Here is a 24418-nt window from a genome sequence, read left to right as displayed (position 1 = left end):
CTGGCTTCGAACCTGCGCGATCCTCTTGTCTCCGCCTCCCAGGCGCGGGGATTACAAATGTGCGCCACCACTCGGGTGATTATTTGGAAACAGGGTGTCACTAAATTGCCAGGGGCCGCACTAAATCGCGTCTCCGCCTCCCGCACGCAGGGATTAGCAGCCCCACCCCTGCTCGCGGCCTCTTCCGGCCGGGTTGCATGCCGGGAGGGACAGTTCTCATCCCGGAGCGAGCGCTCGCGATAGCTGCGTGACGAACTCCATTTCCCAGGGTGCTTCGCGGCGGCTGCTCCACACCGAGGTCCGAGGCCGGTTCCGGTTGCATCAGCGTGGGATTCGCGGCGAAATGAGACTCTTCGTGAGCGAGGGCGCCCCGGGGAGCCTGCCGGTGCTGGCCGCCGCCGGGCGGGCGCTGGGCCGAGCAGAGCTGCTCATCAGCACCGTGGGCCCGGAAGGTACCCAAGCTGGTGCTGGAGCTGCAGGATGAGGGGCGGGGCCGGCACGCGCCGGCGCGCACCCCGGGGCCCCCACCCCACCCCGCCAGCGCCTGCCTCCTCCCCCCTTTCCTAGTACTCTACGCTCTTCCCTCCCTTTCGCGTCTTTCATCAGTTACCGGCCTTAACTGTCCTCTGTGCACCTCTCCCTCACTTCTGCCTCTTCTCTGCCCTTTCGGGATCTTGTCTCATCCTTGGAACGCGCTCTTCCCTTCCCTGGATCCCTCACACCTTTCAGGCAGCCCCTCCACTCTGTCACTCGGTCTCAACCTCTAGGTGCCCCTTTGTCATCCTCAGGAAATTCCTCCCTCCTAAGACAGATACATGTGGGGGCACACGCCTTTCAGTGTACCTCTCAATCCGGCCAATTGTTGGGATGACTCGAGCGGTCCTCTTGTCACTTTTTCCACTTCTCTTGAGTTTGTTCAAAATGTGACCTCAGACCATTCTCGGGATATTTTAGTGGCTTTCAGTTGTTCCAGTTCTTGGCTGTACTAGCCCTAAACCACCACCTCCTCTCTGCTGTTCTCATGTGTTGTTTCCAGCTAGCATTCTTAGAGGAATACCTGCTGGCCTCTGCAGCATATTTTGGAGCCCCCCCCCTCCCTTACAATGGTCCTATTCTGGGATTTATGGGAAGAAAATGCCCGTCTTTCCTTTGTCTGGGAACAATGTAAAGTTGTCCTGATCAACAAGTATCTTTCCTTTCTCCTACTTTTATCCTCTTTTCCTCTTCTGCATCAGAGTGTGTGGTCCCATTCCTGACCCGGCCTAAGGTCCCCGTATTGCAGCTGGATAGTGGCAATTACCTCTTCTCTACCAGTGCAATCTGCAGGTCAGTATTGGCTCCTGATGTGGGGAGGTGGCTGGATCAAAGCAGATTTCATTGTCATCTGTGCAATGTTATTTTATTTATTTAGCGGTACTAGAGATGGAGCCCAGGGGGCATTCTACCTCTGAGCTACCCCCTCAGCTCTTTTTTTTTTTGCGGTCTGGGGATGGAACCCAGGGGCATTTGACCTCCGAGCTACACCCCCTGCTCTATTTTATTTATTTTATTTATTTCTTTTTTTTTGCGGGTCTGGGGATGGAACCCAGGGTCATTCGACCTCTGAGCTACAGCCCCTGCCCTATTTTTTATTCTTTATTTTGAAACCAGGTCTCACTGAGTTGCAGAGGGCCTCACTAAGTAGCTGAGGCTGTCCATGAACCGCAATCCTCCAGTCTCAGCCTCCCGAATGCTGGGATTACAAGCGGGTGCCACCACGCCCTGCTCTCTATTCATTTTGAAACAGGATTTCACTAAGTTGCAGAGGGCTTCACACTAAGTAGCTGAGGCTGGCAGGGAAAACCTGTGATCCTCCTGTCTCGCCCTGGAAAAGTACTAGGATTACAAGTATGAGCCACCAAGCCTAGCTCTTGCAATGTTATTTGCAACTGTTTCACTGAGGGTGTGAGAAATGGGCTAGATAAATGGGCCCCTGTAATTCCACCTTCTGTTATTCTCTTCCTGGGCAGATACTTCTTTCTGTTATCTGGCTGGGAGCAAGATGACCTCACCAACCAGTGGCTGGAATGGGAAGCAACAGAGCTTCAGGTGAGACTGAGGCACAGGGGATGGCAGGCAGGCTTCTTGCTCTGCATGGCCGTCCTGACCTACATCTTTTGCATTTTAGCCAGCTTTGTCTGCTGCTCTGTACTATTTAGTTGTTCAAGGCAAGAAGGGTGAAGATGTTCTTGGGCCACTTCGGAGAGCCTTGACTCATATTGACCACAGCTTGACCCGTCAAAACTGCCCTTTTCTTGTTGGGGTGAGTTGGACTTGAAAATGGGTCTGGGGAAGTCCTGTAGTGTAAGTATTAAGAGGGAAGACTGTATTCAGAGTATTCAAATCCCAGCACTGCCATTTACTAGCAGTGTAACCTTGATAATCACTTAAACTCTAATCTTCAGTTGTTTTCGTAAGTGAAATGGAAATGTAATATTAATACCTGTTAATACCTTTGTATTTCACTGAGTTATTGTGAGGATTGAGATAATATAAAATGCTTCACACACTTGTTCAGTAATATTAGATGTTATTGTTGGAAACAATATGAGTACCTCATCTGTGTACCTTTTTCTCTTCTTTGCCTAACCAAGGAGACAGAATCTCTAGCTGACATTGTTTTGTGGGGAGCGCTCTACCCATTACTTCAAGACCCAGCCTACCTCCCTGGTGAGAACTGTACTTACTACTTTAACCCCAGCCCCAGCCCAGGAACTTGGTGTAGTGATTATGTAACAGGCAGTAGACCATTAAGGACCCACTTTAGGGTGCAGCTTGGCAGGACAACTGTAGCAGAAGATGGCTGAGGGAACTGGGGAAAGTAATTGGAGAAGCCTCCAGAGAACGGGAGAAGGCCCACTCCCACCTGCCCAATTCAGGTCCTTATGCTGGCTGATTCTCTTTTCCTCCTGTGCCCACAGAGGAGCTGGGTGCCCTGCGCAGCTGGTTCCAGGCATTGAGTACCCAGGAGCCGTGTCAGCGAGCTGTTGAGACTGTGCTGAAGCAGCAGGGAGTCCTGGCTCTCCGGCCCTACCTCCAAAAGCAGCCCCAACCCAGCCCGCCTGAGGGGAGGGCTGTCAGCAATGAGCCTGAGGTTCAGAGAAGGGTGGGGTATCCTCCCAGCCTCCCAGCCTGGGGTGGGAGGACCCGAGGAGGCAAATGGGGGGCCTTTGTCTAACGTTTTTAGTTGTTGAAGAGCAAGGACAGGGTTTCTTCAGCCTGTGTGCTCCCCTCACCTGGTAAGGGATTTTATACTCTTTATAGGAGGAGGAGCTGGCTACCCTATCTGAGGAGGAGATTGCTATGGCTGTGACTGCTTGGGAGAAGGGCCTGGAAAGCCTGCCCCCCACTCGGCCTCTGCAGAATCCAGTGTGAGTAGGCCCTGAAGAACGGGGCTCGCTTTTTGTAACCAGAGAATTGTTGGTAGAGGGGTAAAAGTCAATCGGCCCTCTGTCCTCCTGGGGCTCAAACCAAGTCCTGTGAAGGAAAAGGACGGGATTTTATGAGAGAGAAGATCAGAGGAGACTGATTTAGAAACCTCCCTTAAATAGCCATGTTTAAGCTGTTTGTGGTGGCGCACTTTTTTTTTTTTGCGGTACTGAGGATGGAACCCAGGGGCATTCTACCTCCAAGCTCCACCCCTAGGCCTATTTATTATTCTTTATTTTGAAACAAAGTCTCACTGAGTTGCAGAGGGCCTCACCAAGTAGCCGAGGCTGTCCTCGAACCTGTGATCCTCCCTTCTCAGCCTCCCAAATGCTGAGATTACAAGCAAAAGCCACTCCGCTCAGCTCAGGCACACCGTCCTCCTCCTCCTCCTCCTCCTCCTCCTCCTCCTCCTCCTCCTCCTCCTCCTTCTTTTTTTGTGGTACTGGGAGTGGAACCCAGGGGCTTTTCTACCACCCTATACTCCCAGACTCATTTTATATTTTATTTGGAAACAGAGTTTCACTAAATTGCTGAAAGTCTCACTAAGTAGCTGAGGCTGGCTTCGAAACTTGTCTGATTGTGTTTCAGCCTCCCAAGAGCTGGGATTAGAAGTGTGTGGTGCATACTTGTAATCCTAAGGGTTTGGGAGGCTGAGACAGTAAGATTACACAGGTTCCTGAATAGGTTCAGGTACTTAGTGCTTAGTGAGGCCCTCTGCAACTCAGTGAGACTGTTTTAAAATAAAGAATAAAAAAGCTGTATGTGGTGGCACACACTTGTAATCCCAGCATTCAGGAGGCTGAAACAAGATTACAGCTCGTGGACAGCTTCAGCTAGTTAGTGAGGCCCTTTGCAACTCAGTGAGACTCTTTTTCAAAACGAAAAAAAAAAAAAAAAGAAAGAATAGGGCTGGGGGTGTAGCTTGGAATAGAATGCCCCTGGATTCAATTCCCAGTACTGCAAAAAAAAAAAAAAAAAGAATTAAAAATAGGGCTGGAGGTATAGGTAGAAGGTAGAATGCCCCTGGGCTTCATCCCCCCCAAAAAGTAATGTAAGACTTGTAAAAAGTTGGGCATGGTGGCGCATGCTTGTAATCACAGCATTCAATCTGGAGCTAGGGAGCTGAGGATCTTGTTTCGTGGATAGCCTCAGCTACTTAGTGAGGCCCTCTGCAAGTCGGTGAGACCCTGTTTCCAAATAAAAAATTGGGTAGGGGGTGTAGCTCGGAGGTCAAATGCCTTTGGGTTCCATCCCCAGACCCACAAAAAAAAAAAAAAAAAAAAAAAAAAGACTTGGAGGATGAGGAGTAGTTTCTTGGGCAAGGGTAAGGATGGGGAAAGGGTGCTTCAGATAGAAGAAACTTAACCTGAAGTGCAAAGGCCTGAGGAGCAAGAGAGTTTAGCTTTTATAAGGGCGAGGTGGAGCAAGCTTGTAATACCAGCATTTGGGAGGTTGAGACAGGAGGATCACAATTTGCAGACAGCCTCAGCTACTTAGTGAGGCCATTTGCAACTCAGTGAGACCCTGTTTCAAAATGAAGAATAAAAAATAGGGCTGGGGGTGTAGTTTGAAGGTAAAATGTCCCTGGATCCCTGGGTTTCATCCCCAGTACTGGAAAAAAACAAAACAAAATCAGTGGCCAGTGGCTTGTCAGTCAAGGGACAAATGATGGAGTTGAGATTTTTTTTTGTTCTTTGCTTTGTAGTACTGGGATTGAATCACAAATTTAATTTTAATTAGTTAATTAATTTAGTGGCTCTGGGAATTGAAACTCAGGGACATTCTACCTTTGAGCTAGGGGCATTCCACCTCAGAGCTACACCCATTGCCCTATTTTATTTTTTATTTGGAAACAGGGTCTTGCTAAATTGCAGAGGCTGGCTTTTTTTCTTTTTTTGGTACTAAGGATTAGAATTGGGTGTTCTACCTCTGAGCTACAACCCCAGCCCTATTTTCTTTTTTTCTTTTTTTTGTGGTACTGGGGATTGAATTCAAGGGCATTCTACTTTTGAGGAACACACCCAGCTCTTTTTATTTATTTTGTTTTGGAATAGAGTCTCACTAGATTGCTCACAACAGCGAGAGTCTCACAACATTACTGAGGCTGGGCTCCAACCTGCAGTCTTCCTGTCCTAGCCTCCCAAGTTCTGGGATTACAGGTGTGGGCCACCACATCCGGCTTATGTATTTTTTATTTATTTATTTATTTTTTGTGGTACTGGAAATGGAACCCAGGGGCATTCTACCTCTGAGCTACACTCCCAGCCCTATTTTTTTATTCTTATTTATTTTATTTTATTTGTTTATTTTTGCGGGTCTGGGGATGGAACCCAGGGGCACTCAACCTCCAAGCTACACCCCCTGTCCTATTTTTTATTCTTTCTTTTTCTTTTTTTTTTTTTTTTGTGGTACTGGGGTTCCTGGAAGCCCTTCTACCTCCGGGCTACACTCCCAGACCTATTTTTTTTTTACATTTTTATTTGGAAACAGGGTCTCCTAAGCCAGCGCATGTGGCTGGCTTCGAACCTGCGCGATCCTCCTGTCTCTGCCTCCCAAGCGCAGGGATTACAAGCATGCGCCACCACGCCCGGCCTATTCTTTCTTTTTGAAACCAGGTCTCACTGAGTTGCAGAGGGCCTCACTAAGTAGCTGAGGCTGTCCGCGAACCATGATCCTCTGATCTCAGCCTCCCGAATGCTGGGATTACAAGCGTGTGCCACCACGCCCGGCATTTATTTATTTATTTATTTATTTATTTATTTATTTATTTATTTATTATAGTACTGGAGATGAAACCCAGGGGCATTCTACTTCTGAGCTATACCCCCAGCTCTGTTTTTTATTCTTTTTTTTTTTTTGGTGGCACTGGGGGTGGAACACAGAGGCTTTCTACCTTTGGGCTATACTCCCAGACCTATTTTATATTTTATTAGAAACAGGGTCTCACTAAGTTGCTGAGAGCCTCACTAAGTAGCTGAGGTTGGCTTCAAACCTGTGCGATCCTCCTGTCTCAGCCTCCCAAGTGCGGGGATTACAAGCATGCGCCACCACGCCCGGCCTGTTTTTAATTCTTTATTTTGAATTTTTGTTTTTGTCTTTTTGTGGGTCTGGGGATGGAACCCAGGGGCATTTGACCTCAGCTACACCCCCTGCCCTATTCTATTTTAATCTTTATTTTGAAACAGGGTCTCACTAAGTTGCAAAGGGCCTCACTACGTAGCTGGGGCTGTCTGCAAACCAGATCCTCTGGTCTCAGTCTCCTGAATGCTGGGATTAGAAGTGTGTGCCACCACACTTGGTCTTATTCTTTATTTTGAAACACAGTCTCACTGAGTTGCAAAGTTGCCTCACTAAGTAGCTGAGGCTGTCCATGAACCTGGATCCTCCTGTCTCAGCCTTCCAAAATCTGGAATTACAAGTGTGTGCCACCACACCTGGCTAATTGTTACTTATTTATTTATTTATTTATTTATTTATTTATATTTGAAGTACTGGGGATGAAACTCAGGGGCTTTCTGCCTTTGGGCTATACTCCCAGACCTATTTTATATTTTATTTGGAAACACCAAGTAACTGAGGCTGGCTTCAAATGGGCGCAATCCTCCTGTCTCAGCCTCCCAAGTACTGGGATTAAAAGTGTGCACCACCATGCCTGGCTCTAATTTTTAAATATCTATTTATTCATCGTACTGGGAACCCAGGGGCATTCATTTCTGAGCCATGCCCTCATCCCAATTTTTTATTTTTTGCAGTACTAGGGATGGAAGCATTCTACCTCCGAGCTACACCCCCAGCCCTATTTCTTTTTTCTTTTTTTTTTTCCGGGTCTGGGGATGGAACCCAGGGGCATTTGACCTCTGAGCTATACCCCCTGCCCTATTTTTTATTTATTTTTGAAACCGGGTCTCATGAGTTGCAGAGGGCCTCACTAAGTAGCTGAGGCTGTCTGTGAACTGTGATCCTCCAGATCTCAGCCTCCCGAATTCCGGAATGCCAGGTTTACAAGCGTGCGCCACTACGCCCGGTTTTCCCTAGCCCTACTTCTGCCTGCCTGCCTGCCTGCATGCATGGTTCGTTCGTTCCTTCCTTCCTTTCTTTTCTTTCTTTTCTTTCCCTCCCTCCTTCCTTCCTTCCTTCCTTCCTTCCTTCCTTCCTTTCTTTTCTTTCTTTCTTTCTTTCTTTCTTTCTTTCTTTCTTTCTTTCTTTCTTTCTTTCTTCTTATGGGTCTGGGGATAGAACCCAGGGAAATTTGACTTCTGAGCTATACCCCCTGTCCTATTTTTTATTCTTTATTTTGAAACAGAGTCTCATTGAGTTGCAAAGGGCCTCATTAAATAGTTTAATCTGTCCACAAACCGCAATCCTCCTGTCTTAGCCTCCCAAATGCTGGGATAACAAGCTTGCGCCACCACGCCTGGCTTATTCTTTCTTCCTCTTATTTTGCAGTACTGCTGATGGAGCCCGGGGTATTCTACCTCTGAGCTACACCCCCAGCCCTATTTTTTATTTTTTATTTTGAAATAGGGTCTCCCTGAGTTGCAAAGGGCCCTACTAAGTAGCTGAAACTGTCTGTGATCCGCAGTCCTCCTGTTTCAGCCTCCCAAATGTTGGAATTACAAGCATCTGCCACCACACCTGGCTTTATTTATTTATTTTTTTTCCGGGTTTAAAGATGAATCCTAGGGGCATTTGACCTCCGATCTACACCTCCTGCCCTATTTTTTATTCTTTATTTTGAAACAGGGTCTCATTAAGTTGTAGAAGGCCTCACTAAGTAGCTGAGGCTGAAACTGGGCGTGGTGGTACATGCTTGTGAGTCCAACATTTGGGAGGCTGAGGCAGGAGGATCTGGGTTCTTGGCCATCCTCAGCTAATTACTGAGGCCCTTTCCTTTGTAGCTCAGTGAGACCCTGTTTCAAAATAAAGAATAAATGGGCTGAGGGTGTAGCTCGGAGGTAGAATGCCCTGAGTTCAATCCCCAGCACCACAATTTAAAAAAAAAAATACAAAAAGCAGGGTCTTGCTAGGTTAATGAGTCTCACTACTTGCTGAAGTTGTCCTGGAACCTGCAGGCCTATCTCAGCCTTCCAAGTACTGGAATTATATGTGTGTGGCACCATGTCTGTCTTATTTTTTATCTTTTCTTGTGGTACTAGGGATTGAACCCTGGGGCATTCTACCTCTGAGCTATACTCCCAGCCCTATTTTTTATTCTTTTTCTTTTTTTATTTTATCTTTTTGTGGTACTGGAGATGGAACCGAGGGGCATTCTACCTTCAAGCTACACCAACTCTGCTTTTCTTTATTTAGAAATGGGGTCTCACTAGTTGCAAAGGGACTCACTACTAAGTAGCTGAGGCTGTCCATGGACAGTGATCTTCCTGTCTCAGCCTCCCAAATGCTGGGATTATAAGTGTGTGCCGCTATGCCTGGCCTTTTTTTTTTTTTTTTAAACAGAGTCTCACTAAGTTGTGGAGGGCCTCATTAAGTAGCTGAGGCTGACCTCGACCCCCATCCTCCCTTTCTCAGCCTCCCAAGTACTGGGATTACAATCGTGTGCCACCATGCTTAGCTCTTTTTTACTTTCAAACAGGGTCTCACTAAATTGCTGAGATTGGCCTCGAACCTGCAATCCTGTCTCAGCCTTCTAAGTACTGGGATGACAGGTGTGTGCCACCTTGTTGGGCTTTATTTTTTAATTTGAAATAGGATCTCACTAAGTTGCTAAGGGCCTTTCTGTGTTATTGAGACTGGCCTTGAACCTACAATTTTCCTCTTTCTGCCTCCCAGTTACTGAGATTACAGGCATGTTCCTATTATGAAGCAGCTGGGTATTGTGGTTCAGTCTGTCATCCCAGTACTTGACAGGTGTAGACTGGAGGATTTCGGGTTTGAAGCCAGCCTCAGGAACTTATTAAGACCCTGTTGCAAAATAAAAAAAATAGGGCTGGGCATGTAGCTCAGAGCCTCTGGCCTCAGTCTCCATTAAATACACACATGCGTGTGTATGCCAAAAAAACAGACATGGTGAACATGTAGCTCAGATCTCCAGTAAAAAAAAGAAACCATGCTTGTAATCCCCGCGCTTGGGAGGCAGAGACAGGAGGATCGCGCAGGTTTGAAGCCAGCCGCACGCGCTGGCTTAGGAGACCCTGTTTCCAAATAAAAATGTAAAAATAGGTCTGAGAGTGTAGCCCGGAGGTAGAAGGTCTTCCAGGAACCCTAGTACCACAAAAAAAAAAAAAAAAAGAAAAAAGAAACCACACATACATAACCCAAAAGAAATCAAAACTGGTGATGAAGCATAAAAACGGAATGAGTTGAATGACTGGTAAGCATTGAGTGGCACATCTAGGAATGAGCCTGGGAAAGCAAGGAGGCGATAGTGCCTGTGAAGACAATAGCTAGGACCTGTTGGTTTGAGTTAGGCAGTGAGGAAATGACAGACATGGATCAGAGAGAGAAGTCAGGTGCAAAAGGATTTGGTGAGGCATGTACGTGGGCTGAGCAGCCGTAAAGATTTCAGATGGTACCTAGGGGTACTGTTAACATAGCACCTGGCAAGAGGAGGTCACCGTGGGAAATGTCTTGTCCATACTTGGGAAGCCTGAGCCTAAGAATGAGCTAATGTCATGAGAGTCAAAGGGACAGAGCTCAGTGTTGGAATGAGGCTTGCTCACTGTGGGCAGGGCTCTTACCTGCAGCTAGAGGGGATTTTATGGTCCTTGGGGGAACCCTTGGTCCTTTGGGTTCATGTGAGGAAAAACACAAGTGTACATGAATCTGACAGTAGAACAAGGCTGTATCTGGGTGTTCTGTGCACTTTGGATCTTTCTTGGCCCTTGTGGTTCCCCTGTGGCTGAGCTCTTCTTCCTTACCAGGTTGCCTGTTGCCGGGGAAAGGAATGTGCTCATCACCAGTGCCCTCCCTTATGTCAACAATGTCCCCCACCTTGGAAACATCATTGGATGTGTGCTCAGTGCTGACGTCTTTGCCAGGTGGAGCCATCTGCTGGAGGAAAGACCTGAGGGAGGGGTGGGCATCAGAGGATGCCTCAAGGTTGGACCGAAGGGATCCTGGGGACAAAGGAGTGGCTAAATTGAGTCCCCTCTGACTACCATAATCCCTTTCAGGTACTCCCGCCTCCGCCACTGGAACACCCTCTATCTGTGTGGAACAGATGAATATGGTACAGCAACTGAGACCAAGGCTATGGAGGAGGGTCTCACTCCCCAGGAAATCTGTGACAAATACCATAAAATCCATGCCAACATCTACCGCTGGTTCAATATCTCGTTTGATATTTTTGGTCGTACCACCACTCCACAGCAGACCAAGTAGGTTTTCTCTAATGAGATAGAAATTGGGGTTGAAGGTTGGGGCTAGGAACATGGAGAATTTGTGGAGATGGAAGGAACCGGGATGGCTGTGTAAGAGCTCATAATTCAGGATCTGAGCATTGTCCTGAAATGTATCCGAGGCAGTTATTAGGCTTTCCTGAGGAGATTGAGTTAACGTAGAAGCTTGACCAGGGCGGAAGGAGCTCCTAAAAGAGAGAAGAGACAAGACTTGCCTTCCCTCTAGTGCCGCCTGTCCTCTCTGGCTGCCTCAGGCTCTTGAGACATTCCCTAACACACCTATGTGCATTTATAGAAGATATACTTGTTCTCCCTCTGCCTGATACTCATCCTTAGGAAATTTTTTTTTTTTTTTTAGCAGTACTGGGGATTGAAAGCAGGGACGTTCTAACTCCAAGCTAAACCCCCAGCCCTATTTTTTTTTTTTATAGTTTTTGTATTTTTATTTATTTTTGGTGGGTCTGAGGATGGAACTCAGAGGCATTCTACCTCCGAGCTATACCCCCTGCCCTGTTTTTTTTTTTTTCTTTATTTGAAACAGGGTCTTGCTAAATTGCAGAGGGCCTCACTAAGTAGCTGAGGCGGGCTGCGAACTGCTATCCTCCTGTCTCAGCCTCCCGAATGCTGGGATTACAAGCATGTGCCACCACCACCCCCTGGCTTATAGTTTTATTTTGAAACAAGGCCTCACTAAGTTGCTGAGGTTGGCCGTGAACCTGCAATCTTCGTGTTTTAGCCTTCCAAATACTGAGATTACAAGCGTGCACTAGCACGCCTGGCTACCTGATTTCTTTGATGCTTAGACTGTATGTGTTTGTGTTCCTGGTTGGAACAGTGGCATGAGGGGTACACACTTCCTCTGACAACCCCCCCATATCTTGCTCACCCTGCCAGAATCACCCAGGATATTTTCCAGCGGTTGCTGGCACGAGGTTTTGTGCTGCAAGATACTGTGGAGCAACTGCGGTGTGAGCGCTGTGCCCGCTTCCTGGCTGACCGCTTTGTGGAAGGCGTGTGTCCCTTCTGTGGCTATGAAGAGGCCAGAGGTGACCAGTGTGACAAGTGTGGCAAACTCATCAATGCCATCGAGCTCAAGGTGAGAGGAAAGTTTTGGATCCAGAAAGCAACAAACTTCAGTCTTCAGAGACTTCCAGTCTTGCTCATTCTGGATTTTTCCCCCAGTACTGGGGATTGAACTCAGGGCATTATGTATGATAGGCAAGTGCTCTGTCATTGAGCTATATCCCCAGCCTCAGGATTTTTATTTACTGCCTTTTGTCGTAACCCTTTCTGTCCCATCTCAGCAAGTCAGTATTCAGTTCATTTGAAAAATATTTATTGAGAAGCTGGGTGTGGTGGCGCACACTTGTAATCCCAGCATTTGGGAGGCTGAGACAGGAGAATCTGGGTTCTCGGCCAGCCCCAGCTACTAGTGAGGCCCTCTGCAAATTAGTTAGACCCTGTTTCAAAATAAAGAAAAAAAGTGGGGAGGCTTGGGGTGTATGTATAATGCTCTTGGGTTCCATCCCCAGAAGGGGAAAAAAAAAAGATATTTATTTGAGCATTTACTGTGTGCTTAACACTGTATTGGGAAGTATTCAAATTGAATTTATGCTATTTAACCATTGCTGCTGCTTTCAGGCCACCTAACCTACATTTATTTAGATTCTTCTCTATTCCATAACTACCTGTATTCTATCCATGTTTACTCATTTGTCAGTTTACTAATTCACTTATTTATTTCGCCAGCTTTTTTTTTTTCTTTCTTTCAGTACTGGGGGGTGGGATCCAGGGCATTCTACCTCCGAGGTACACCCTCAGCCCTTTTTTTTTTTTTGGTGGTACTGGGGTTCCTGGAAGCCCTTCTACCTCTGGGCTATACTCCCAGACCTATTTTAAATTTTTTTTTCTTTTTAATTTGGAAACAGGGTCTCCTAAGCCAGCGCATGCGGCTGGCTTCGAGCCTGTGCGATCCTCCTATCTCTGCCTCCCAAGCGCGGGGATTACAAGTGTGCACCACCACGCCTGGCAGCCCTTTTTTCTTTTTAAATTTATTTTGAAACAGTTTCACTGGGTTACAAAGGGCCTCACTAAGTAGCTGAGGCTGTCCGCGAACAGCCATCTTCCTATCTCAGCCTCCCAAATGCTGTCTGTATTAAATTTTTGAGACTTTATTTTTATTGAGCCCAGCAGCATTCTACCTCTGAGTTATATCACCAGCCCTATTTTATTCTTTTTTTCCCCCCCAGTACCAGGAATTGAATCCAGGGGCATTCTGCCTTCAAATTACACCCTCAGCCTTATTATTTATTTATTTATTTATTTATTTATTTATTTATTTTGGATTTGGGGATGGAACCCAGGGGCATTCGACCTCCGAGCCACACCCCCACCCCATTTTTTATTCCTTATTTTGAAGCAGGGTCTCACTAAGTGGCAGAGGGCCTCACTAAGTAGCTGAGGCTGTCTATGAGCCACTTCTTAGCGTCCCAAGTCCTGGGATTGCAGTCGTGCGCCGCCATTGCCTGGCTTCCAGCCACACAATTTAGAGGAAGGAAGATTTGTCCGCTGTTCTCTTGGTGATGCCAGAGTTCAGCGTAGGCCAGGTTGGTCTGTGCAGCTCAGAGCGCGGTGCTGGGGAGCAGAGGGCTGTTACATCATGGAGGTTGACGAAAAGAGCCAGCAAGCAGAGGGATTCAGAGACAAAGTCACAATCCTAAGACCACACCCCGAGGGACCCTCTTCTCTAGCTACACCTCACCTGCCTTGGTTACCACAGAGCAAATCCATTGTAATGGATACTTATCAACTGATGAGTTAGGATCCTCTTGACTTAAATACATCATTTCTGAACATTAGAACATGAGTTCTAGCCAGGTGTGCTGGAGCACGCTTGTAATCCCAGGACTTGGGAGGCTGAGACAGGAGGATTGCAGGCATGAGGCCAGCCTCAGCAACCTAGGCTCTTCGCAACTTAGCGAGACCCTGTTTGTAAATACAAAACGAAATAGGTCTCGGGGTGTAGCTCAGAGGTAGAAGGCTCTAGGTTCAATTCCCAGTACCACAAGGAAAAGCTTTTCTGGGAACATTCTATATCTAGAATTGCCAAAAGGATGCTAGAGATGGGCTGTAAGGTGGTGGGGAGGCCTCAGGAAGTAACTTTTTTTTTTCCCTAATGTGGTACTGGGGATTGAGCACAGGGACATTCTACCTCTGACCTATACTGTACCCCTGGCCTTAATTGTTTGTTTATTTGTTTATTTATTTATTTTTGCAGTACTGGGGGTTGAACCAGAGGCATTCTACCTCTGAGATACACCCCCCAGCCCTATTTTTATTCTTTATTTTTAAACAAGGTCTCACTGAGTTGCAAAGGGGCTCACTAAGTATTAGCTGAGGCTGTTGGTGGACTGCAATTCTCCTATCTCAGCCTCCCAAATGCTGGAATTACAAGCATGTACCACCTCGCCCAGCTCTACTTTTGTATTCTTTATTTTTTTAATTTTTTTTATTATATTTATTTATTTATTTATTTATTTTTCAAAAAAAAAAAGAAAAGAAAAGAAAGCTGGGCTTGGTGGCGCACACTTGTAATCCCAGCATTTGGTCCCGACTGAGACTGGAGGATCATGGTTTACGGACAGACTCAGCTACTTAGTGAGGCCCTCTGCAACTCAGTGAGACCCTGTTTCAAAATAAAGAATAAAAAATAGGGCTGGGGGTGCAGCTCGAAGGTAGAATAACCCTGGGTTCCATCCCCAGTATCGTAAAAAAAAGAATAATAAAAATAAAGAATAGCCGGGTGTGGTGGCACATGCTTGTAATCCCAGTACTTGGGAAGCTGAGACAGGAGGATGGTAGGTTTGCCTCAGTGAAGCCCTCTGCAATTTAATGAGACCCTGTTTCAAAATAAAGAATTAAAAATAGGGTTGGGGGCATAGCTCGGAGGTAGAATGCCCCTGGGTTCCAACCCTAGTACCACAAAAATAAAAATAAAATATATAAAAAAGTAAAATTCCCATTATCTAAGCCGATAAAAATAGGGTTGAGGGTATAGCTTAGAGGTAGAATTCCCCCAGGCTTAATCCCTAGAACTGCAAAAGAAAGTGGGACTGGGGGTGTAGCTGGGAGGTAGAAAGCCCTTGGGTTCAATCCCTAGTACCATAAAACAAAAAAACAGAACCCAGAAGCTTTTTTTTTTTTTTTTTTTTTTGAGGTACTGGGAATTGAACCCCAGGGGCATTTTTTTTTTTTTTTTTTTTTTTTTTGTGGGTCTGGGGATGGAATCCAGGGGCATTTGACTTCCGAGCTACACCCCCTGCTCTATTTTTTATTCTTTATTTTGAAACAGGGTCTTGCTAAGTAGTGGAGGGCCTCATTAGGTAGCTGAAGCTGTCTGGGAACCACAGTCCTCTGGTCTCACCCTCCCAAATGCTGAGATTACAAGCGTGTGTCACCACGCCCGGCTTTTCAGCTTTTATTTTTATTTTTTATTTATTTCTATATTTGTTCCATTATTACTTTATTATTATTATTATCATTTGGTGGTATAGGGGTTCCTGGAAACCCTTCTACCTCCGGGCTACACTCCCAGACACCTATTTTTTTATATTTTTATTTGGAAACAGTGTCTTAAACCAGGGAGTCTGGCTTCGAACCTGCACGATCCTCCTGTCTCTGCCTCCCAAGCATGGGGACTACAAGCGTGCGCCACCATGCCCGACCCTATTTTTTATTTTTAAACAGGGTCTCACTAAGTTGTGGAAGGCCTCACTAAATAGCTGAGACAGGTTATAAACCTGTGATCCCTCTGTTTCAGCCTCTAAAATGATGGGATTACAAGTGTGCATCACCACGCCTGGCTTGGAAGAATTTTTTTACTTGGGGTGGAACCCAGAGGCTTTCTACCTCCAGGCTATACTCCTAGACCTATTTTATACTTTACTTGGAAACAGGGTCTAAGTTGCTGAGAGCCTCACTCAGTAGCTGAGGCTGGCTTTGAACCTGTATGATCCTCCTGTCTCAGCCTCCCAAGAACTGGGCTTACAAGCGTGCGCCACCACGCCCGGCAAGAATTCTTGATTAGCTGCACCCAACTGTGTTCCTCTTTAGCTGTCACCCTTCAGTGGTGTTTGTATAGTCAGTTTGTACCGCACAAATATTTCTTGGCATTCTGCTTTAGAAAGGTCTGGGCTGGTTTCTTATAAAAGATCTCTCTCCCTGACTTGATTGTAACCTCAAGAAGAATTTGTCATTTTTTCCTCAGATAGAGTGTACTCAGAGAATGCTTTTTGTTACTCTGGAGTGATGGGACCGAAATGGGAAACTGAGGAACGAGTGTTATACTGTGCAGACTAGAGTGGCTTGATTTGCGAGGAGGCCAAGTGTTGAGTGGACTGGGTGTGAGCATGAAGCTGAGCTCAAGCGCAGTCATCCCTCTTCCTTTGCCCTTGCCAGAGAGCTCCCCCTCACCTGCAGTTCTAATGCTGCCCTTCCTGCCCTGGGCCACCCCTTCTCTGGATTTCCCTTCACAGAAACCTCAGTGTAAAGTCTGCCGGTCGTGTCCTGTGGTGAAGTCCTCTCGGCACTTGTTCTTGGACCTGCCTAAGGTAAGCAGGCAGGAGGCCTCTTCTGCCTCAGCCACGGGTATGCGTCTGTACCCGTCTAAAGTGTGTGTGTGTGTGTGTGTGTGTGTGTTGGTTGGATTGAACCTAGGAGTGTTCTTCCATGAGCTACAACCCCAGCACCTTTTTGTTTTGTTTTCTTTCTTTTTTTTTTTTTTTTTTTTTTTTGGTGGGTCTAGAGATTGAAGCCAGGGGCTTTATATTTCTGAGCTACACACCTCCAACCAGGTTTTTTTATTTTTTATTTTGAAATGTGATCTTACTAACTTGCTGAGGGTCTCATCACCATGCCAAACTAAAAGTACATTTCCTATGTACACATTTCTGTATAATTTTTGTTTTACACATTTCTACCCTCTTTTTTCTTGAAATACTGGGGATGGAACCCAGGGCATTCTATCTCCGAGCTACACTCCCAGCCCTATTTTTTTGTCTTTTTATTTTTATGTATGTATGTATGTATTTATTTTATTTATTTTTTATTTTTTGGTGGTACTGGGGTTCCTGGAAACCCTTCTACCTCCGGGCTACACTCCCAAACCTATTTTTTAAAAATTATTTATTTATTTATTTTTTGCGGGTCTGGGGATGGAACCCAGGGGCATTTGACCTCCAAGATACACCCCTTTCCCTATTTTTTATTCTTTTTAAATTTGAAAAGGGGTCTTACTAAGTTTCCAAGGGCCTCACTAAGTAGCTGAGGCTGTCCTTAAACTGCGATACTCCAGTCTCAGCCTCCTGAATGCTGGGATTACAAGCGTGAGCCACCATACCCGACTCCAAACTTGTTTTATATTTTTATTTGGAAACAAGGTCTCTTAAAAGCCAGCGAGGCTGGCTTCAAACCTGCGCGATCCTCCTGTCTCCACCTCCCAGGTGCCGGGATTACAAGGATGCGCCACCACGCCTGGCTTTTTTTTTTTTTTTTTGAAATAAGGTCTCACTGAGTTGTAAAGGGTCTCTAAGTAGCTGAGGCTGTCTGTAAACTGCGATCCTCCGGTCTCAGCCTCCTGAATGCTCAGATTGCAAGTGTGCACCATCACGACGGCTCACATTTCTACACTCTTTTTTTGGCGGGTTTGGAGACTTAACTCAGGGGCATTCAACCTCTGAGCTACACCCCCTGTCCTATTTTTTATTCTTTATTTTGGAACCGAGTTTCACTAAGTTGTGGAGGGCTTCACTAAGTCGCTGAGCTTTTCGCAAACTGCGATTCTCTGGTCTTAGCCTCCCGAATGCTGGGATTACAAGCGTGCGCCACCCCATCTGGCTTCTTTTTTTCTTTCTTTTTGCCATACTAGGGATGGAACCCAGGGGCATTCTACCTCTGAGCTACACCCCCAGCCCTAGTTTTTATTCTTTATTTTGAAACAGAATCTTACTGAGTTGCGTAGGGCCTCACTAAGTAGTAGCTGAGGCTATCCTTAAACCATATTCCTCCTGTCTCAGCCTCCCAAATGTTGGAATTACAGGTGTGTGCCACTACGCCCAGTTTACATTTCTACACTCTTAAGTGAATACTTTTTTTTGTTTTTGTTTTTTTGGTGGTACTGGGGTTCCTGGAAACCCTTCTACCTCAGGGCTACATTCCCAGACCTATTTTATACTTTTTATTTGGAAATAGGGTGCACCATCCTCCTGTCTGTCTCCCAAGCACGGGGATTACAAGCATGCGCCACCACACCCGGCTTTAAGTGAATACTTTTAATACATTCCTGGAATTTAGTTGGTATATCAGATCATGATTCTTAATTTTGATTATATATTGCCAAACTGTTAAAAGGTCATTAATATTCTTAAAAAGGTCATTAATGTTCATTAATATTCTTATGCTAGCCATATATGAAACCCTCTGTCTTTCCCTGCTCTTAGCTGGAGGAGAGACTGGAGGAGTGGTTGGGGAAGACATTGCCTGGCAGTGACTGGACACCAAATGCTCGGTTTATCATTCGTTCTTGGCTTCGGGATGGCCTCAAGCCACGCTGCATAACCCGAGACCTCAAGTGGGGAACCCCCGTACCCTTAAAAGGTTTTGAGGACAAGGTAAAAACCCCTTAATCTTTATTCGTGTTCCGGATTACACAGCCGCAGGGTTAAGACTGTGGGATATCAGAATAGACTGTTCGTTATATCTTGTTTCACTCTGCAACTTTTTTTTGGGGGGGGGTGGTACTGGGGTTCCTGGAAGCCCTTCTACAAGCTCCGGGTTATACTCACAGACCTATTTTATACTTTTTAAATTTGGAAACAGGGTCTCAAGCCAGCGCGGCGGGATCCTCCTGTCTCCGCCTCCCAAGCGCGGGGATTACAAGCGTGCGCCACCACGCCCAGCTTCACTATGCAACTTTGGGTTGGTCCTTACTGTGTGTCCCTCCTCTTGACCCTCCAGGTGTTCTACGTCTGGTTTGATGCCACTATTGGCTATCTGTCCATCACAGCCAACTACACAGACCGGTGGGAAAGATGGTGGAAGAACCCAGAGCAAGTGAGCAGTTCTTGGTTAGCCTGTCTGTGGGAAGCTTGTGCTTGGGGGAGGTATGAGTGTTGGGTATCTGGTCTTTCTTGGACCTTTGAAGGAAGTCTCAAGATATTTTTCTCCCAATTGTATTCTTCTAGGTGGACCTTTACCAGTTCATGGCCAAAGACAATGTTCCCTTTCATGGCTTAGTCTTTCCTTGTTCAGCCCTAGGAGCTGAAGACAATTACACATTGGTTAAGCACCTCATTGCTACAGGTGGGTACTCTGGAAGACTGAAGATGGGGAGTTCCTAGGGAATGAGGGCTGAGGCAATATTTGGATGAAGATTCTAGAGAGGTGCTAGGTCTTGACTTTGGAGTTGAGATGAACTAGAAAATTAAAACATGAGAACTTCATCCAGAGGAAGTAAACAAAATGCTGAAGAAAGCAGGCACCCAATGGTAAAACTCTGAAGTAAGACTAAGCAATGAGGGAAAAGGCCAGAGTCAATAGAAGTGACTCCCAGGTTTTGTGCAGACAGCTACTCAGGGTGAGTGTTGTTGGACACCCACTCTTGAGGTTGAGGGAAAGGGAAGAAGAGTTGCTGAGTTAGAGAGGGGAAGGATGTGATTTCAGTAGATGGTTTTTATTCTTCTCTATCCAGAGTACCTGAACTACGAGGATGGGAAATTCTCTAAGAGCCGAGGTGTGGGAGTATTTGGAGACATGGCCCAGGACACAGGGATCCCTGCTGATATCTGGCGCTTCTATCTACTATACATTCGGCCTGAGGGCCAGGACAGTGCTTTCTCCTGGACAGACATGATGCTCAAGAATAATTCTGAGCTGCTTAACAACCTGGGCAACTTCATCAACAGGTAAAGGGTCAAGGTCAGCACTTGAGCTGGGACGGGCCATTTTTTTAATCATTTAATAAGGAATGTAGAGAGAACGAGTGGGCGAGGCAGTGAGGAATGGTTAGGACAATATGGAAAGTTGATTTTTGTCATTTAGGATATGCTCCTAGCACACAACAGGTGACATGCTTGAGGGAACACCATTTAGCAAAGTTGATCACAAAGTAGACTTTTGCAAATTTTCTTATTAATGATCTTTGTAGAATTTAGAGATGTATTTCCTCCTTATAAAAATGTTCACCTGGAGGCCAGGCGTGGTGGTGCATACTTGTAAGCCCAGTACGTAGGTGGCTGAGACAGGAATATGGATTATAGGTTCATAGCCAGCAACTTGTGAGGCCCTCCACATCTTAGTGAGACCCTGGATTTTTTGTTTTGTTTTGTTTTGTTGTTTTGGTGGTACTGGAGATTGAATCCAAGAGCCATTCTGCCTCTGAGCTACAGCTACAATTATTTATTTATTTATTTATTTAATTTATTTATTTGTAGCTCTGGGGATGGAACCCAGGGGCATTCAACCTCCAAACTACACCCCCTGCCCTATTTTTTAAAAATTCTTTAGTTTGGCCCTGCGTGGTAGCGCACGCTTGTAATTCCCGCACTTGGGGGGCTGAGACAGGAGGATCACGCAGGTTCGAAGCCAGCCTCAGCTACTTAGTGAGGCTCTCAGCAACTTAGTGAGACCCTGCTTCCAAATAAAATATAAAAAAGATCTGGGAGTATAGCCCATAGGTAGAAAGCTTCTGGGTTCCACCCCCAGTACCACCAAAAAAAAAAAAATTCTTTAGTTTGAAACAGGGTCTCACTAAATTGCAGAAGGCCTAAGTAGCTGAGGCTGTCCGCGAACGGCGATCCTCCTGTCTCAGCCTCCCAAATGCTGGGATTACAAGCGTGCACCACCACGCCCGGCTTTACAGCTACAATTTTTTTATTTTTACATGTATTTATTTGTTCATTTATTTTTGCCATACTGGGGATGGAACCCAGGGGTTTCCTACCTCCAGGATACACTCCCACACTTATTTTATATTTTATTTGGAAACAAGGTCTCACTAAGTTGCTGAGAGGCTAAGTAGCTGAGGCTGGCAGTGAACCTGGGATTCTTCTGTCTCAGCCTCCCATGTGCGGGGATGACAAGCATCAGCCACCACACCCGGCCTCATTTTTATTTTGAAACAGGGTCTCTAGGTTTATGAGAATTTCACTGCTTCCTGAGGCCATCCTTGAACCTGCAGTCCTGTAGTCTCAGCCTTGGAAGTACTGGGATTACCTGTATTTGCCAACACACCCAGTTTTATTTTTCAAGCTAAGTCTATTTTCTCTGCTCTAAGAATGTAACTATACACAAGACTTGATAATCTGATAATCCAGGCATGGGAGCATACACCTGTAATTCCAGTGCTTGAGAGGCTGAGACCAGAAAATTGCAGGTTTAAAGCCAGCTTCAGCAATTTAGTGAGGCTTTCAGCAGTAGTTAGACCTGGTTTCAAAATAAAAAAATAAATAGGGCTGGGGGCATAGCTCTGAGGTAGAAGGCTCCTGGGTTACATTCCCAGCATGTGCCACAGGCACACAGAAAGATAAAGATATGTTGGTGTACACCTGTAATCCAGTAATTGGGAGGCTGAGACAGGAGGATGGCAGGTTCAAGGACAGCCTCAGCAAGCAGTGAGACTATCAATCTATTAAGAGCTTGTTTTTAAAACAAAAAACATTTTTAAAAAAACCAGGGCTGAGGGTATAGTTGAGGTAGGAATGCCCTTGGGTTCAATCCCTGCTACCACACATACACAGAAAGACTTAATTTGTTAGACTTTACCTTTAGCTTGAGGGGCCAAGAAATATATTTGGGCAATCTTGAAAGAATTGTGGAAATTGAGGTTTTTTTTGTGTGTGTGGATCTGGGGATAGAACCCAGGGGCATTCTACCTCTGAGCTACACCCTCTGCTACACCCTCTGCCCTATTTTTATTTTGAAACAGGGTCTCACTAAGTTGTGGAGGGCCTAAGTAGCTGAGGCTGTCTGTGAACTGTGATCCTACGGTCTCAGACTCCCAAATACTGGGATTACAAGTGTACTATGACTGGCATTTAGTCAAATTTCTATATGGAGATTGGACGATAATTCTTTTTTCCTCTATCCTATCAAGAGCTGGGATGTTTGTGTCTAAGTTTTTTGGAGGCTATGTCCCTGAGATGGTGCTTACCCCTGATGATCAGCGCCTGCTGGCCCATATCACCCTGGAGCTTAGACACTATCACCAGTTGCTGGAGAAGGTTCGGTAAGTAATCTGCATGCATGCCTGTCTCATCTCAGTGATCTGCTGGCATGTTGAGAGCCTCGTACATCTTTACCTGCCTCCTCCCATCTCAGGATCCGGGATGCCCTACGCAGCATCCTCACCATATCTCGACATGGCAACCAATACATTCAGGTGAATGAGCCCTGGAAGCGGATTAAAGGCAATGAGGCTGACAGGTATGTTAAGTGGGTAGGGCTGGCTATAGGAATTAAGTCTTGGTAGATTGTGCCCTCCACGAAGTCTTGACTAAATCTCTCTTCTCCCCCAGGCAGCGGGCTGGCACAGTGACAGGCTTGGCAGTGAATATCGCTGCCTTGCTCTCTGTCATGCTCCAGCCCTTCATGCCCACGGTTAGCACCACCATCCAGGCCCAGCTGCAGCTCTCACTACCAGCCTGCAGTGCCCTCCTCACAGACTTCCCATGTACCTTACCAGCAGGGCACCAGATTGGCACGGTAGGTCTCTCAGAGTGGGACAGGCTAGCTTCTCAAAACGCATGCTTCGCCATGCAGTCTTAGGGGTGGGTTAGAGAAGACTCCACATCCCCTTAGGCTTTGCTTGGAGTACAGGGCTTACAGATATTCTTCTACAAACCCTTTTCCCATGTCTCCCCACTCTGCATTCGAGACTTGCTTCTGACTTAAGACCCTTGATCTTGGTTCCCAAGTCTTATAATTTGTATAAACTCATTGCTGTTCATACTAGAATCCAGTACCTATGACATGAAAACAAACTGGCGTAAAACTGAAGAAAGCACCATGATTATCTGGTCTCCATAATGCTAGCAGGCAGTGGGCAGGGAAAACAACAGGGTAGATACTTCCTCTTTGACACAAGTTGATGACATATATTCTAAACTGTTTTATTGATTTTGCATCATTACATAGTTTAAATACCTTATGTCTTTACTAATATATTGGGCTTTTTTTTGGGGGGGGTACTGGGGATGACGCCCAGGGGCATTGTACCTCAGATCTACACCCCAGCCCTATTTTTTAGTCTTTTATTTTTTGCAGTACTGGGGATGGAACCCAGAAGCATTCTACCTCCAAGCTACACCCCCACCCAATTTTTTTTAGTCTTTATTTTGAAACAGGGTCTCAATGAGTTGCAAACGGCTTCACTTAGTAACAGCTGAGGCTGTCTATGAACTTGGATCCTCCTGTCTCAGCCTCCCAAATGCTGGGATTACAAACGTGCACCACCACGCCCGGCTTAGTCTTTATTTTTTGAAACAGCTACTTAGCAAGGCCTTGCCAAGTAGCCGAGGCTGTTTGTGAATCATTATCCTCTGGTCTCTGCCTCCTGAATGCTGGGAATGCAAGTGTGCATCACCACGCCCAGCTCCGTATTTTTATTTTGAGACATCTTTTTGCTATGTTGTCTAACCCAGCTTTAGACTGTCTCAGCCTCCCAAGTACCTGGGATGACACTGCACCCCGCAACATTTATGATTTCTAAACCTCAAGAGTGGGTTTGGAAAGGCCTTCTAAATAATTTGGTCAAGTTTATAACTAAACCAGCGAATCATCTTGAGATTCTTTAATTACAGGTCAGTCCCTTGTTCCAAAAACTGGAGAACGACCAGATTGAAAGCCTGAGGCAGCGCTTTGGAGGGGGCCAGGTGAGAAAGCTAGCCTGCCTTCATCTGACCACAGCCACAGCTTAGTTGTCCCAAGTAGTGCTCTCTCACCACTCTTTCCATCTTTTGGCCCTGCTGCTTCCTCACTTATAGTTTTTCTTTCCTGTCTTAGCTAGAAGACTCCTTGGAGTTAAAGGTAATTTCTTTCCCCTGAGATGTTATATAAAACTAGAGGTCTGGGGACTTTTATGGCAGCCAGTGATAACCCGATTGTTCTTCTCCAGACAAAAGTGTCCCCTAGGCCAGCAGATGCCGAGACTGTTACTACAGCTGGGCCACAGCAGATACAAATACTGATGGATGAAGTGACAAAACAGGTACGAAGCCTAAGCCCCTGTAGGAGACTGAAAAAACTGAATCCTGAGCCAGGGCCTTTGCTGATCTCACTGTTCTCCCCACCCCCTTCCCTTAGGGCAACATTGTGCGAGAACTCAAAGCACAAAAGGCAGACAAGAACCAGGTTGCTGCGGAGGTGGCTAAGCTCTTGGATCTAAAGAAACAGTTGGCTCTAGCTGAGGGGAAACCCCTTGAAACACCTAAAGGCAAGAAGAAAAAGTGAGAGGACTTGACTTATAGAAAATCTCTTTAGTGTATATGAACAGTAATAATAAATAAATGTACAATTTATATACAAGTGGAGACCCTTTC

At 46.0% G+C, this 24418-nt stretch overlaps 1 protein-coding gene across 2 annotated transcripts; it reads left to right on the top strand.

Moving 5' to 3' along the window:
• Positions 1 to 343: 343 nt before the first annotated feature.
• On the top strand, positions 344 to 24329 carry MARS1 (methionyl-tRNA synthetase 1; the record flags this gene model as incomplete). Of its 2 annotated transcripts, XM_080705534.1 has the most annotated exons (22): positions 344 to 452; positions 1236 to 1326; positions 2010 to 2088; positions 2168 to 2302; positions 2634 to 2709; positions 2961 to 3133; positions 3304 to 3410; positions 10350 to 10466; positions 10602 to 10805; positions 11721 to 11922; positions 16361 to 16435; positions 18323 to 18493; positions 18840 to 18935; positions 19067 to 19184; positions 19573 to 19786; positions 21976 to 22107; positions 22200 to 22304; positions 22397 to 22583; positions 23681 to 23752; positions 23883 to 23906; positions 23995 to 24087; positions 24183 to 24329. In XM_080705534.1, 22 exons carry the CDS (start codon positions 344 to 346, stop codon positions 24327 to 24329), a joined length of 2727 nt encoding a protein of 908 aa, XP_080561660.1. The 2 variants fall into 2 exon arrangements, with proteins under 2 accessions (XP_080561660.1, XP_080561661.1); XM_080705535.1 differs by lacking the exon at positions 23883 to 23906.
• Between the last annotated feature and the right edge of the window lie 89 nt (positions 24330 to 24418).

The sequence above is a fragment of the Muscardinus avellanarius genome (assembly GCF_963383645.1).
Source record: "Muscardinus avellanarius genome assembly, chromosome: 11".
Classification (NCBI taxonomy): domain Eukaryota; kingdom Metazoa; phylum Chordata; class Mammalia; order Rodentia; family Gliridae; genus Muscardinus; species Muscardinus avellanarius.
Note: the sequence above shows the minus strand (reverse complement) of the source record. Positions and strands in the feature narration are given on the sequence as shown.